Raw genomic sequence first — 16,812 nt, 5'->3', positions numbered from 1 at the left:
GCATGTCTTGTAAAGGACAAGCAAAGTTTCACCCATCACACTCTCACTCCTCTAGTCTGTATTCAAACTGCCCTTTCCTGTGAGCAGAAAGGAGCGAAAGCCCTCAGAAAATGCATTGATCAGAGTTTTCCAACTATCCCTGTGAAACAAATTCCCAGCCACGCAAAGGCAAAATCCTCTGGCACATGGTCAAACGTTAAATTCTCATCCAAGCCTTTGGAACTGACGTAGGCTTAGCCACTGCTCAAAACAGATGCCAAAGTTCTGTTTTTCTTCTTTTCCTGTGAGGGGGGAGACAGGTTGGTGACAATTTCCAGATTCCTGCAACTCTGAAGGAAGTGGAGATGCCCACAGGCTGCCTCCTGTTCTCAAGAGGGCGGAGGTTGGGTCCCTGTGCTGACCAGGGGGCCTGAGGTTGTGGTCACGTGCTTTTAGTCCAATCCCAGACTTGTGACCCAAGACCCCTGGAAGTTCTCCATCATGTCACCTATTGCCTGTGGCTCCTGAGTTGGTCCCTTCTTGAATTCTAAAATAATCGGTGTGATTATGCGCAGTTTATAAAAATCAGCATAATGCAGACTTGTTAAGGGTGGGCTGATAATATAGATAAAACTGTATTTATGTGTAGTGAAGCACAATGCAGACTCAGATTCCTAATAAGCAAATGTTTGTGATGGAGGGAACTTCAGTGTCTCCCAGGACAAATCCTTGAATGGATTCTGCCAGGAATAGATGGAATCCCGGCAGTGGAGGCTTTCAAAATATAGCAAAGTCTAGCTGGCACAAGGTGAAGGCTTGCTTTATTTATTTATAAAAATTATTGATTTATTATTTTCAGTTATATAGTTGACATTCAATATTATTTGATATTAGTTTCAGGTGTACAGCAGAGTGGTTCGACATTTATATAATTTATGCAGTGATCCCTCCAATTAGTCTAGTACCCACGTGGCACTATACATAGTTGTTGCAACATTATTGACTAGATTCTGTATACTATTTTCAACGTCCCTGTGATGATTTTATAACTACCAATTTTATAACTACCAATTTCCTAGTCCCTTCACCTTTTTCACCCAGCTCCCCAACCCTCTCTCCCCTCTGGCAACCATCAGCTTGTTCTCTGTATCTATGAGCTTGCCTCTGTTTTGTTTGTTCATTTATTCTGTTCTTTAGATTCCACATATAAGTGAGATCATATGACATTTGTCTTTCTCAGCCTGACTTGTTTCACTGAGCATAATACCCTCTAGGTCCATTCATGTTGTCGCAAATGGTAAGATTTCATTCGTTCTTATGACCGAGTAATTTTCCATTGAATATATATATCACATCTTCTTTATCCAACCATCTATTGACAAGCATTTAGATTGCTTCCATATCTTGGCTATTGTAAATAATACTGCAATGAACATAGGGCTGCATATACAAGAATAAATTCAAAATGGATTAAAGATTTCAATGTAGGAACCGAAACTATAAAACTCCTAAAAGAAAATATAGGCAGTAAACTCTGACATTGCTCTTAGTAGTATTCTTTTCTGACCTCCTCGAGCAAGGGAAACAAAAGGAAAAAAAACAACAACCAATGGGACTACATTAAAAGTAAAAAGTTTCTGCACAGCAAAGGAAACTGCCATGAACAAAACAAAAAGGTTTGCTTTATTCCTCGGCTGTTTGCTGTTCTCAGAAGATTCTTTTTCTGGAACAACATGAGCTTCCCACTCCTGTCCCTGTGAGAAGTAGAATGACTTATTTTCCTTGTCAATCTATGTTTCTTTCCCAAATATCACATTTCTCTTAGAGACTCCATCATTCTTCTAGCCTTCTACATGCAATTCCATAGAGTCGATCATTCTTGAATCCTCTTTCTTTCATCCATTGTAGTTAAGTCACTGAGCGTTACCGAATGTCACTTTGAAACACTTCTCCAGGTTTTGCCTCCTACACCCTGCTTGTAATGACCTATCCATGGTTCACCTCCTCCCACCCAGAGCACTCTCAGCTGGTTTCTTCATCACAGGAAGTAATCTTCCCTGTCAGAATAACTTTCCTTAAAACATTTGGAAACTTCACCTGATCGTTACGAGTGAGGTGACTCTGAATGTTATACATTTCTAAGCCTCAATTTTCCTCATCAGTAAAATGGGAATGACTACCACATTCCTGGGATACTACGAAATAATGAATTATGTGTTAAATATTTATGCAGCCCTCCCGAGATGCATGATATGATTATTTAAGGTGCTATTGTGGTCAGTGCGGCCCACCCCGCAATAATTTCTGGTTTTCAATGTGATACCTAATCTAGTCACACTACACGATAGTTAAAGAATGAAGCAGCTGAACAATTGCAAGGAGCTTTCACTCAGTGGGGTCACTGTTGGAAACAGCAATAACGGGGGGACGGTGACCTGCTGGATCCCACAGTTCAAGTAACTGGGGTGCCGTGAATTCTGATCCTCAAGCTCGAATGGTCCTTTTTCGCTTGACCAGTGCCCCCCTTCTCTCCTCATTGGTAAGTTTTTCTCCTTTTGCTGATCTCCTCCTACCCATTTCCAAACGTCTACTCCTGTAAGAAGGAAAAATCTTAAGTTCCTTTTTTATGAGATGTCTGATTTCCTTTTTCTGAAAAAGTGTGGGCTACATATTTATCAAGGTTGACTGTATCACCTTTTATATTACTCCTTGGTTATTTTATCTGGTGATGTTTTATATTGCAAACCACTGAAGCCAGGATTTAAACTTCTCTTGTGATTGCTGCACGTTAAGGTGCGTGCAAGTGCTCTGTAAATGTGTTATGGATTTATGAAGGCACCAAGCTTGACCACTTATGGCCTGCTTGTATAAAGTCCAGTACATACGCATGCACCAATTTGTCTCCTCTAATTCAACGTGTATAACTTTAGCTTTCCAACTGAACTGAAAACTACCTAAGGGCAGGCATTTGTCTCATTTTCAGTATGCTCTCAGTGCTAGGAATAGGACGTGTCAGAGAAATTGGCTATCTGCCTTAAACAGAACTACTACTTACTGAGTACTTACCAAGGCCAGACACAGCTTTAAGTACTTCACATAAGTTAGACATTTAATTGGGACAGCAGTTCTCTAACACGGGTTATATAATGTCTAGATCATACAGGAGGAAAGTGAAATCACACAGGTAGTAAATGGCAGAGCAAGGATTCAATCAAACTCAATCAAACCCTGTCTGACTTCAAAGAATGTTTTCATAATTAATCTCCAGGCCTGCTTCTCATTATTCCCACTATTTTCTACAAGAGGCTCTACTGAAAGGGAGCCTAGTTTTAACTTTTACTTTTAATACATTTTCATGGCAATTTATGTTTTTAATGAATATTGGTTCTCTAGCCAAAGAAGGACTGTTTATTCCTTTTGCATCTTGTTTCTTTTTGTTTTGGCCAACTGCTAGTTTTTGTAAGCACAGTCTCCTTCACAATGAATCTTCTCAAAAGACAACGTTTAATAAATTATAAAAAGAAAAGGACTATAAACTATAGACTGAGTTAATTTACATCTCTTAGGGTAGCTCTGGACTCTGGACAAAGATCCTCTCTGTTTCCTTCTTGCTTTGACTTTATTATCTCCCATATTGAATTCTCAACAAGAAAGTTATGTGTTGTAGCAGATTGATTGTGTTTTGCAAAGATGGTCATAATATCTCCTGCCCAACATTATTACTCTTCAGGAATCTTGCTACTCCTTTGTCGAGCACTGTTCCCAGTGTGTTTCCTCTCCTCAAATCTGGGCAGGCCTTTATGACTGCTACTAATTCTGTATGGCAGAAGCAACCAGTGTGACTTCTGAGTCAGGTCACAAAAATGCACGCATTTCACTTTGCTCTGTCGAATGCTCAGTCCTCGAGCCTCACCTCCATGTTGTAAGGAAGCCCCAGCAGTCCATGAAAAGGCTCACTTGGGAAGGAACCAGGGTCCTTGGCCCACAGCCCATCTGAGCTATCAGCCAACAGCCACCTTCCAGCCACATGAGCCAACCACTTGGAAAGGTGATTCGCCAATCTGCAGCTGAGCTGCCCCAGCAACAATGCACGGAGCAGAGACGAGCTGTCCCCTGAGCCCTGCCCAAATAGCAGATTTGTGGGCAAAATGAATGATTGTTGTTTTAAGTCCTTTATTTTGGGGTAGTTTGTCTTAAAAACATAGCAGTTTTTAAGTCATGGGTCGAATAATTCGTTTTATTTAGAAGCAAGCTAAGCCACTACAATTGAGTTGAAATTAATTGCCTTTAATGGTCTTTTTTCCCCTTCTTTCTCCCTTGCTCAAGGGCTATGTTAGAGTGGATACTTCACCAGTTCCAGTGGGTTTTTGCAAGTGGAGGGAACTCTATTAGCATACCACTGGGACCTTTCTCTGGCCTCTCCTGTATGCCTCTCTAGTGGAAGAGGAGCGACACCTGATGGTAACTTTGGGGGAGAAATCTGGAAATGCTGAGTTTTCCCTCTTCCACCTATTTCTTTGAGCCATTCTGCCTGCAAAGGGCCTGTGCTGTGTTTTGCTCTGAGCCATCTGCTAAGCCCTACAGAAAAGACCTGCTGTGTGTGGGGCAGTCTGACGTTTTCCATCTCTGTGACAAGGTGAGTAACATTGCGTGGTTCTGGATTTCAGCATTAGGAATCCCTGGCGGTTCCTCGATGAAACCACATTCTCAGCCTCAGTCTTTCGTCAGAAACAAAGCTGGCATTACTGAGCTCATCTGTTGCACTTCTTATCTCACCCTGAGTAAGTTCTGAACCAAACAGGAAAAAGCACGTGTCGGTTATTAATCTATCTTGGATTTTAAGAAGGGATGATAGCTTATCAAGGCAAGTGCCAAAGAAATTTCCAGCAGGATCCTTGAACGGAACTGTGCTGGGCTGTTTGCTGAACACTAAATATTAGGTTAGATTAAGAGCCCTTTATAGTTGATTAAGAAGCAGAAGAATGGAAATTCAATATTAAAATCATTTTACGCTTGCTCATGTTTAAAAGGCACTTCAATCCTCTACCCACAATATTTTTATTGTAAATGTGATTTTTTATTTTTTCCCGGGAGGAAGTAGGGAGCAGTGGTCCTGGTCTACAAAATAAGTAAAATGGAATTTCTAGTTATGTTCGTTTTACTGACCATGCTGCCCGTTGGTTAGATGGAACACAGAGATTGAGGGAAGAGTTCAGAATAATTTGAGATGCGCTTGCAAGGTGATCACATTTAGATTTCTTTTCCTTTTAAGTGTTAGGTTTAGGACTGGATCAGATTTGGCAGGGAGAGGAAAGCCCACAGGGCTGCCAAGCCCGTTTACTGCTCCCTTGTCAACGGTAGAAATGACGCAGGTGCTTGGCATGTTTCTACCTCTCAGACAAATGGGACAAGTAGAAAGGAGAGTGACATGCCAGAAGGAGGGAAGGCGTGATGGGTGAAAGGAGATGGGTGAACTTGCACTTTCTTCCCTCTACTCCAGCATTGGTCAGTATTGGAGCTTACCAGGTCTCTTAACCCTCTGTCAGTTCTAGCATGGCTAATGCTGGTTTGCTTTGGTTTGTTTGCAGCCAAACGTGTTCCTCAAGAAAAGGACTGAGTTGTAGTTAAAAACATCGGGAAGCTTCCCTAAACTGCACCCCCTCCCATCCAGATATGCCCTTTATCTGTATTTGTAAGTTATATGCTGGCAATCTCGTCTTTCCCTATTTTTCCAAAGGGAAGGAAAGAAAGTGTGTGTCCGGGAAGGGGGGAGGGAGTGGGTGACACTTCTCTGTACTGTCCACTGTCCCCCTCTGTTCCTGTCTTCTGTCTGCTCCACACTGGTACCTCGGGCTCCTTACTAGGCACTCCTTGCTGCTATGACTCTGTCACATTTGAGAATATCTGATAAATACTGCTAACGTGTAATTAGTGTGTACACTCTCAGTGGTGTCTGAAAATGCGATGGGATTTGTTTTTTTTGTCCTAGGGACTGGGTGGAGTGTGGACACTGGCATTTAGCAGGTGAGGCCCAAAGATGCTAAATGTACTGCAATGTGCAGGATTGTGAGTTCCAAAATATCACATGGAGAAACACTGAGCTAAGAGCTTAACATAGGCATTTACACTGTAACAGGAGACTAAGACATGGTTTAAAAACCAAGTGACAATAAATGGGTAAGACACTGAGCATTTATTATGTCCAGGGCTGGACATAGGGATGTAGGTGGATGATCCCATTTGATGTTCATAACAATCCGATTTTACTCATGAGGAAGCCGAGGCCCAGAGAGGTTAAGAAAGTTCCTGAAGCTCACATAGTTACTACAAGGTAGAGTCTGACTGCAAACTCGCATCCTGAGTTTTAATCATCGTCCTCAAGCAAGAGAAATCTCTCTCTTCATGTTGGAGCTTCATTTACAGCTAGAAAAAAAAAAAAAAAGAGGAGGTGTTCCAGGGCAGAGAGACTTATTGGAAACCACAGCTATTTGGTAGCTGCCTATTAAGAAGTTCAATCTGAGAGTGGAAAAAGAACTATATTCTAAGCGGAAGTGCAAAGAGGGAGTTAGGATTAAAAGAAATATTCCAGGGAGGAAGGAATATTCCAGGGAGGGAAGTCCTTTGCAAAATATTTTACTCTCCAATTCCTTTGTGTACCCGTGAGCTCATATTTAATTTTGGTAGGCCCTGGAAAAAAAGGACAGGCTACCCTGTCCTACCTTTCCCAACATGAGGGACCAGGACAAAGGAATAGTTACGGGGACGTGTGCGTGCACGTGTATTTCGGTCCTGTGTATTTTCAGTTTTCCTACCATGTGCATGTTTTACCTGCGAAATAAGGAAAGGAAGTATTTTATATTGCTACTCAATAATGATTGAAAATAACTGTGGAATATATGCTGAGAAGAAAAGCGTCTTAAAATTCTTTTTTCCAGGGAAAATTCTTTGAAAGGAGATGGAAAATTATGAGCATATGTTCTGGGATCAGAAATCTGCATCCCTTGGGTGGGGAGTGACACATAGAGACTGCAGTCATTGGAACACTGGAGATTGGCTGTTTTGTTTGCTTTTTATATCTGTGATCACAAACCGGCAATTGTTGAACAAGAATTGAGTCTTATATAAGAGTCATACCACAAGTACCCAAAATATAGGTGTCCATCTATATTTTTAAATGGAATTTTCTCTGCCTTTGAATCAATTAGCTTGGAATAGAAAATGTTTCTTCTTTATAAGTTACATGAATTAATGAAATATATTCTTGGAGGAAACAATATATATCAAGCAGCAAACCGGCAAAATTGCTTCAGTCTGGCATGTTTTGATGGAGAAGAGTTTGGAAAAAATCTAAATATAGCAGATGTACGCAACTCGAAACTCGAGCACCATTTTAAGCCTTCCTCTGCAGTTAACTAAAATTGATCTCCCTAACAAAAGCTAAAAATAGTGGGCGGGGGGAAAAAAAGGAAATAGACAATGACTTTTCATATCACTCCCTGCAGGCATTTTCAGTGACAATGAACATGACCTTCCAGAGCCACAGCTAGACAGCAGAACAAAGGCTGGCATTTCAGGTCCCACCTCTGATTTACCACCCATTTAGTACGTCCTACTTCTCTCTTTTGCCATTTTTGCTGATTGGTAGAGATAAGCTGTTTTGCTGGGCTGGGTTTTTGTTTTCTTGTGTTTTGTTTTACATCCAAAAGAACACAGCACTATACTCTTTCTGGAGTCAGGAATAATGGGTATTATACAATAAACCAAAATAAATACTCAGCTAATTCTCTACCTGGTGAAAGTCCATCTTATTTTGTCTAGGTCACTATTAAATGATGGGCTTCTCTAAAGTCACCAGGGAGACTAATATACATAGAGAAAGCTTCTATTTTTATAGACATGATAACTGTCCTTTAGACAGAGCAGAGGAAGACAAATTCTGATCCGTATGTCCCTCGGGACAAAAGAGGAAAGCACCTAATATGCCCTAAAGAGACAGTGTAGTGGATGTGTTTTAGAGGCGTGTCAATAAGCAGAGGAACAAAATGTGGAGGCACAAAACGAGGAAGTTGTTTTATGTTTTTAAAATTTCCTTATGCAACACTCTTGAATTTCTTCTGGGGAAATTAAGTTTACTCTTTAAGAGATCTCTTTGGCTTCTCAACTCCCCCCTCCCCCACCCCAGTATGCTTCTTGCCAGTGGCTGAGGGACATATTTTAACTTACCAGCTGTGCAGCCTTGGGCAAGTTACCTAACCACTCTGTGCCTCATATTCCCCAGCTGTATACATGAGCAGAATAGCAATGCCTGTCTCACAGAGTTGTTGTGAGCATTCAATGAGATAATAGACATACAGTAAGCCCTATATATAAGTTTAAGCCATTGTTTCTACTTAAGTTTCCCCCTCCCCCCGCATTTATCTATTTTACTTATTTTGTGGGTCAAAAACAACATACAGACATGGGGACAATGATTAAGAGTGTTTGAAAGAGTGTTTGAAATTGTGTTCTCATGTTTTCCAGAATATAAACTTGTTCTCACTGCGATAAATAGAACTGAGAGATGCTTCTCCAGTATTACGTGGCCCTGGTCTCATGTTGTAACATCCTGTTAAGGATTTCAAAGGAAACCCACAGGTTTGGGTTGATCATGGTTCCTTTGGAATTGCACTATTCTCTCCAAGCTTGTTTTAAGAGCCTCTCCGGAAGTTCCAGGGAATTCTGGAAGAGGGTCAGCAGTCTTCTTTTCTTAGAGAATGGGGGCTTTGTTTTACCCGTTTGTCTAAGCCCAGTCCTGCGTCCTCACCCTCACAAGTGTCCTCCGTGAAAGGGTTTTAATAACGCATGTCATTGCCTTCCACGGTCAGCGAGAGGTGTTACAGCTCCCACAAGCCAGCCTGCTTGCAGACCTGAACCTGCGTACCTTCTCACCCTGTATCCTAGCCCCAGGATGCTCTTTCCTTAGACTCACTTTTTCTCGGTATTTTCTAATTTATGCATCTCTTCTTAGTCACCCAGCTCTACCAATGCAGCGTTAGCAGTCTCTCCTCCAAAGCAAAACTCCATTCCTCTGATCATTTGGGATGCTTTTCTCTGCTTTCATTCTAATTTGTTTCTGCACTCTCAAAACTGAGGTCATCCCTTCACATGGAATGGGTTATAATTTGTTCCTGAAATGATTCTGCTGAAGGATTAAAAATGAATTTTACTAAATCATTTTGTTTTTTCAAAAGGAAATGCCAGAAGTCCTCTCATTGGAGAAAAGCTTAATTTAGTGCTGCCTGGCTCAGTATGGCTAAAGCCATAGAAAGGAACAATTTGCCGGGGAAGAAATTATCTCGAGGCAGGCTAATAGCTCTAGCTAGTCACTCATTCATGCACTCAATATTTATTGAACATCTACTTACTATGTGCAAGGTGGCACTAGGCACTGGAAAATACCAAAATAATTAAAACATGCTTTCTCCTCTCAATAAGCAGGGAAGACAGGAAGTGGAACAATATAAAATTACCATAATGAGAAGTGAGCATTTGTGCAAAGTGCCATGAAGAGACTGCAGGAGCAACTCCTTGCTTTGGCACCTCATTGGGGAGCGGGTAAAGATGTGGGTGGGGAGGGTGCAGGGTATGGCCCTCCTCCCTCATCATTGCAGCTGAAATAGCTGCCAGAGGCCCAGGCTCTAAAAGGATCTTTGTCATATTTTCAACTCAACTGTTGCATACAAATCATTCATCTGTGTGGGATGAAGAAGCTTCACGGACACAGGAAAAGGTCAAATAGGTAAATAAATAAAGAGAAACAGCTTCAAATTACTGTCAAGAGATGGAGAGACAGGTATCCCAGGGACACAATATCAGTCATCCTTCAAAAGCAGGAAACCCTCATATTCACACGTGCACATGTAGTACACAGGCCTCCTTTTGCACACTTAACAGACCCTGGGTTAGGCTTTCTTCAAGTTACAGTGGTGTTAGAGATAATTGTCAGTTCAGGGTTAGGATACACATTTTGCCTGTGTTAGAGCAGAGTAGGTTTCAAGTCCACTGGGGCAGCCAGTATCCTTAACACAAGGCCATCAGAAGTGGCTGAATGGGGGTCAGAGAAGCCAACTTTGACATTTGCCTCTGCTACTAACCAGCTGTGTCACCTGGAGCAAGTTTGCTCACTGCTCTACAGCTCAATGTTCTGTTAAATGGGGATATTGTTCCTATCTCTGCTTATTAACCAGGTCAGCCTCAGGACTCAGGAGGGTGACCAGCTCTCCCTGCTTTACTTGGGAATTTCCTGGTTTTAGCAGTGAAAGTTCCCAGGAACCCCTCGGTCAGGACAGTGAAAGTTCCCAGGAACCTCTGAACCAGGACAGCGGGTCACTCTAAATCCCAGGTTTCTCACATTTCAGTGTATGCAAGAATCAACACATAGGATGATTAAAACTGCAGATTTCTAGGAGGGGTGATTCTGGTCCAAATGTTTTCCTGAACACGCTAAAGGATACTGGTAAGAACTTACAAATTTATCATCCCTGACATTTGGCATTTGGCTAGCAGTGGCCCTTGAATCCATCTGCACATCAGAATTACCTGGGAGCTTTTAAAATACATGGATGTCTGGACTTTACCCAAATCAATAAAATTAGAACCTCTTGGAGTACAGTCGGGGCATTGGGATTCTATTTTTAAAGCCCCCTCTCACCTCAGGAGAACTACCTTTAGTAGAAGGAGCGGACGCAATGGCCATTATTTCCCTTGGGATCCACGGTACCTAAAACCTCAGCTGCCACCTGGTTGCAGCCTCTCCATTTCCCACCATTTCCCCTCCTGCTATACTATAGAAAACATACTTTGGAGTACAAGGTGGCAGATGTGGCAACATCTGCTGAAATTGAGGACAGTATCACTTCTAAGTATAAAACATAAAGAAACTTTTGGATGAGTGCAGAAGAGATAAGTATGAGAATGTTAACTGTAGCTTTGGCAAGAAGCTGGAAGCAATCTAAATGTCCATCAACCAGAGAGTGGATGAATCAAGTGTGATGGAATATTCACCCAACGGAACACCATATTGCAGTGAAAATGAGCGAGTCTGAGATACATACACCAACATTGGAACAAAGTGACCTCAAGATGTTTCTTAACTTCGAGGCTACTTTGACCGACTCCTTGGGTACTTAGAGGCTTCACTTACAAGACAGGCCGATTGTCTTGTAGCAGAGGGTTCCCTGGGCACACCTGTGACAGCAGTAAAATAGGGAGGCACAGCATGGAGGCCTCATGCCAGCTAGTAGAGCTCATTTAGCCTGTTCTGAGGAAACAAATTTCTTGTGATACAGAGAGAAATCTAAGAATTAGGGAGCTCTTTGCAATCTTAAAATATCAACACTGCAACCCAGAATTTGCACAGCCTGACATTTTAGTACTGGTTCCTGAATTGCTTTTAAACAGGTACAAAATGTGATGCTGCATTCTCATTCATCATTCTCTCATTGTCCTCATACAGCAATAAATCCATTAGAAATGCAAACGTGACCATGAACCCAGGATTTCAAGGTCGTTCATCTTGTTTGGCTTTTCTAGGTTGCTGACAAATGTTTATTTTTAAAAGGGCCGCAGAGCTTACCTGGTCCGAGCTTGGCCACGGCATAAAGGAGGTCATAGTTGAGGACTGGCGTGGCATCGCTGATGGGCTGCCAGCCAACGGGTGGAGAGGCAGGGGGTGAGATGAGAAACTGTTTGGCGGGCTGTGGTGGAGCCAAATGCAGTTTGTCTCCATCTGTCTCTGGAGTCTGAACCTTTCAAACAGAGTAGGAAAGAAGACACATGATTCATTATGGCTTCTGATGTGCCTCATTGGTACCCTAAGGTACACAGTCTCCCTTTTAGCCTGTGACAAATGAAGCAATGAACCAGGCTATACTAGTACTACTACTAATTACTACTTACCAGACACCACATGCTCAATTATCTGATTTCATTCCTAAAACAGTAGATCTCAATCTTTAGTGTGCATCAGAATTAACTGGGAAAGCTTACTAAAATACAGATTGCTAAGCCCCAATCCTGGAGTTTCTAATTCAGTAGAATTTGCATTGTTAACAAATTCCCAGGTGTTGCTGATGCTACTGGTCTCCAAACCCACCTTTCCCCCACCACTCTCCTTCCCTTCCTCTCTCCCATTTTCTCCTTTCTTTCCTCCCTCCCTCCCTCCCTTCCTCCCTTTTCCTTCCTTCCTTCCTTCCTTCCCTCCCTCTTTCTTTCCTTCCTTCCTTCCTTCCTTCCTTCCTTCCTTCCTTCCTTCCTTCCTTCCTTCCTTCCTTCCTTCCTTCCTTCCTTCCTATTGAGGTGAAATTCACATAACATGAAATTAACCATTTTGAAATAAACAATTCAGTGGCGTTTAGTATATTCCCCATGTTGTACTAATAGAACCAACACCACTTCCATCTAGATCCAAAGCACTTTCATCACCCCAAAGGAAAACGTGTACCCAGTAAATAGTTACTACCACACTTCTGTCTCAAGTCAGACCCTGGCAACCACCAACATGCTCTCTGCCTGTCTGGATTTACCTATTCTGGGTATTTCACATAAATGGAATCATAGCATATGTGACCTTTTGTGTCTAGCTTCCTCCACTTCTTAGCATAATGTTATCAAGGTTCATCAGTGTTGTAGCATGTATTAGTACTTCATTCCTTTTTATGGTTGAATAATATTCCACTGAACAGATAGACCTCGATTTGTCTATCTATTCACCTACTGATGAACATTGGGTTATTTCTACCTTTTGGCTATTGTGAATAGTGCTGCCATGAACATATGTGTACTCATGATTGTTTCAGGCCATTTCCAATTCTTTTCAATATATACCTAAGAATGGAATTGCTGGGTCAGATGGTAACTCTATGTTTAACTTTTTAAGGGTTTTAATAGATGAGGAAACTGAGATTTCTATAAGTCCCACAAGTAATTAGCAGCATAAGATTTGAACATGGGTCTGAGGCCAAAGTCTAAATTCTTTTTCTTTTTAATTTAATTTTCTTTTATTGTGATAAGAACACTTACCATCTCATGTTAAGTGCACGGCACATTGTTGTTGATTATAGGTACAATGGGGTAACAGCAGATCACTAGAGCTTATTCATCTGTTTTGACTGAAATTTTATGCCCGTTGATTAGTAACTCCTCATTTTCTCCTCTTCCCATTCCCTGGTGACCATCATTTCACTCTTTGATTCTATAAATTTGACTATTTTACATACCTCATATAAGTAGAATCATGCAATATTTGTCTTTCTATGACTGGCTTACTTCATTCAGCATAATGTTCTCAAGGTCCATCCGTGTTGCCGCATATTGCAGAATGTCCACACTACCCAAAGTAATCTACATATTCAATGCAATCCCTATCAAAATCCCAATGATGCTTTTTTCATAGAGATAGAAAAAAATAATTCTAGAATTCATACAGAACCACAAAGACCACAAATAGCCAAATCAATCTTGGGAAGGACAGCACACTTCCTGATTGAAACATATATTGCAAAGCTATAGTAATCACAATAGTAGGGTCTGGCACAAAGCCAGGCATATACACAAACAGACCAGAATAGAGAGCTCACAAATAAATCTACACATATGGGGTCAACGGATCTTCAACACAGGTGCCAAGAATACGCAATGAGGAAAGGACAGTCTCTTTAACAAATGATGTTGGGTAAACTGGATATCCACATGCAAAAGAATGAAATTGGATCCGTATTTTATAACATACACAAAATCAACTCAAAATGGATTAAAGACTTAAAATCTAAGACCCGAAACTATAAAACTCCTAGAAGAAAATACAGGTGAAAAGTTTCATGACATTGGCCTTGGCAATGATTTCATGAACATGACACCGAAAACACAGGCAACAAAAACAAAAATAAACAAGTGGGACTATATTAGACTAAAAGTCTTCTGTGCAGAAAAGGAAACAGTCAACAGAGTGAAATGGTAATCCACAACATGGGAGAAAATATTTGCAAACCATGTATAGGATAAGGGATGCGTCTTCAAAATATATGAGAAACTCATGTAGCTCAATAGTGAAAACAAACCAACAAACAAAAAAACCCCAACAACTAATAACTCAATTAAAAATGTTCTAAGGACTTGCATAGACATTTTTCCAAAGAAGATATACAAATGGTCAATAGGTATAGGAAAAAAAATGCTCACTTATTTCACTAATCATCAGGAAAAGGTAAATCAAAACCACAATGAGGTATCACCTCACACTTGAAAAAACAAAAGACAACAAGTGTTGGCAAGCACTTGGAAAAATTAGAACACTTGTACACTGTTGGTGGTTCCTCAAAATGTTAAAAATAGAATCATAGTATGATCTAGTAATTCCATTTCTGGGTATTTATCCCAAAGAATTAAAACAGGCTCTTAAAAAGATATCAGCACTCCTGTGTTCATTGCAGCACTATTCTCAATAGCAAAGATATGAAAACAACTTAAAAGTCCATCGGTGGATGAATGGATAAAGAAAATGTGGCATATACATAAAATGGAATACTATTCAGCCCTGAAAAGAAGGAAAGTCTATATTCTTTTCACTGTACCATTTTTGTAAACTCCAAAGGTGAAAACAATCCGTACTGACCAATAAGAGATGGGTCAAGATATCTAATGATGAAGTGAAGACACTGATAGAATGTTATGAACATTGATTTTCTATGGCTGTGGACTTTGTGTACTTTGTCAAGAATTACTCATCCCTTTTTGAAAAAGCCAGTATTTTTTTTTGGTATTAAGTAAAACACAAAATTGATTCCTGTAATGATCCATAGCTTGTAATGATTTCTCATGAATGTGAATCACTGAAAAAGTATGCAGTCTACTAAGACTGCCATATAATTTAAGCTCTAATTATAACTTAATTAGGAAGTTTAGGAGTAGTTGCAATTAGATCATTTTTTACAACTAGCATTTTTTGTGCATTTACCAAATGCAAGGCACTTTAATACTCAATAATTCATTTAATCCTCATAACAACAGTATAGTATCCCCATTTTATAGATGAGGAAACCGAGACCCTGTGTGTTATGTAACTCGCCCAGGTTAGAGCCAAGGTTCTCAGCCCTCATAGCCTGCTATCTAAACCTCCATGTTGTCCCTTACTGGGAATCATGATATAGGTTTATTTCTCAGTGGACTAATTATGAACTACAAATCAATCTGCAAGTAGAGAAGAGATCCATTTACATTTTAAACAGAAAAATATAACGTATGGCAAATGGATTAACTTTGCTAAGAATTACCTTACCTGTGCAAAGTAGAGTTTTAATTTTTTCCCTCTGAACTGGGTTTCATGAAGCTCTATCCTGGCTCGGGCTGCAGATTTGGGATTGCTGAAGTTTATTCGGACACGTCTGAAACTTTTAAATAGCTGGAAAGTCACACAGTCATCGTAAGTCCGGAACAGACCCTCAAATTTTTCCTGATAAAAACAAACACAGAGGAAAATGCATTGGTCCTGTATCTGACACGATGCCTGATCTAACAAAACAAATAACTAAGTAAGTAAATAGTCTGTCCCTCACATACATTTAAAACAGAACACTGGCTATGTATTTTTTTCATCCGTCGCCCTATTACCAGGTGCTGAACATGCCTGTGGATTCAGTTGAAGGATTCATAACCAGTTTTCAGGGATCTGTAGAGGATAAATGTGCATGAAAAACCTGAAAATTATGCAAAACACTGAGAAAGGTTCTGCATATATGTATTTCTTTCTGGGGAGAGAGATCATAGTTGTCATAAGATTCTCAAAGTTCATTATCTCCAAAACATTACAGCTACTGAGCAAACAAAGCATGTGGTTGACATTATTAGTGATGCTTGATCTTGGTGGCACTTTTGTTGCTTAACGATAGGGGAGCCCACACTCCCCAACCCCTTCTAGTCACACAGTGCCATGTGATTAGTCCTGGTCAATGAAATGTGTACAGAAGGCAGAAAAAAGTCCTTGGTCCTGGTCAATGAAATGTGTACAGAAGGCAGAAAAAAGTCCTTGAGAAAAGTTTCAGTCTCTTCCTCTGAAGATGTCATGTATTCCAGATGGTACAGCAGTCAGAAGAAGGATTCTCCTCAGCCTGGGTCCCTGAGTGGCTGTGTGGAGCACAGATATCTTTCTCCCTACTCCCACGCCATCCTATAGATGACTTTGCCTTGTCCAAGGGAGAAAACAGCCCTCTGCTGCATTAAACCATTGAGATATGGGGATCATTTTATTCCTCAGGCATAACCAAGCATACCACAAAACAAAGCAATTATTTAAAAATTTCACTTCAATGCAATTTTCAATTTGATTGAATAAATCTCTATTAAATGCTCACTTTGTACAAGGCATGGTCTCTAGGTTTTAGGAGGATACAGAGATGAATATCGTTTTGTTGTGACTCTCAGTGATCTAATGTGAGAGGCAGACATAGACGCAAATAAGAGACGCATATGACTGAAAAAAAGCATAAAAGGAAAATTAAAGAATAATATATACGTGTGTGTGTGTGTGTGTGTGTGTGTGTGTGTGTAACACCATCTGTCTGGTTCCTCTTAGCTTAAAAAAAAAATCCTTATTATAAGTAACAAAACCAGTGCATGTTAAGTTACTGCATATTCTTAAAGGACAAATTGCAACTAAGGAAATGACTTCTATTCAACAAAACGCTGATTCTTTTATTTCTACAATACGAGGTATTTTGTCATAAGAGTGAGTACAAGTGGGAATGAAGATGCACAAAAGATTAATACTGAAAGATTCATTGAATTTTGATGGGTAAGGGA

General features: G+C 40.5%; 1 protein-coding gene across 7 annotated transcripts in view; it reads right to left on the bottom strand.

Moving 5' to 3' along the window:
* RCAN2 (regulator of calcineurin 2) overlaps positions 1-16,812 on the bottom strand; it is a 240,799-nt gene that overhangs the window by 4,249 nt on the left and 219,738 nt on the right. For all 7 annotated transcript variants that reach the window (XM_081040429.1, XM_081040430.1, XM_081040428.1 and 4 more), the window contains 2 exons: positions 15,293-15,466; positions 11,594-11,765 (listed from right to left, as the gene is read on the bottom strand). In XM_081040429.1, coding sequence (XP_080896555.1) covers positions 11,594-11,765; positions 15,293-15,466 — 346 coding nt within the window. The remainder of the gene's footprint in view (positions 1-11,593; positions 11,766-15,292; positions 15,467-16,812) is intronic.

This window comes from Rhinolophus hipposideros (assembly GCF_964194185.1).
Source record: "Rhinolophus hipposideros genome assembly, chromosome: 3".
Lineage (NCBI taxonomy): Eukaryota > Metazoa > Chordata > Mammalia > Chiroptera > Rhinolophidae > Rhinolophus > Rhinolophus hipposideros.
Note: the sequence above shows the minus strand (reverse complement) of the source record. Positions and strands in the feature narration are given on the sequence as shown.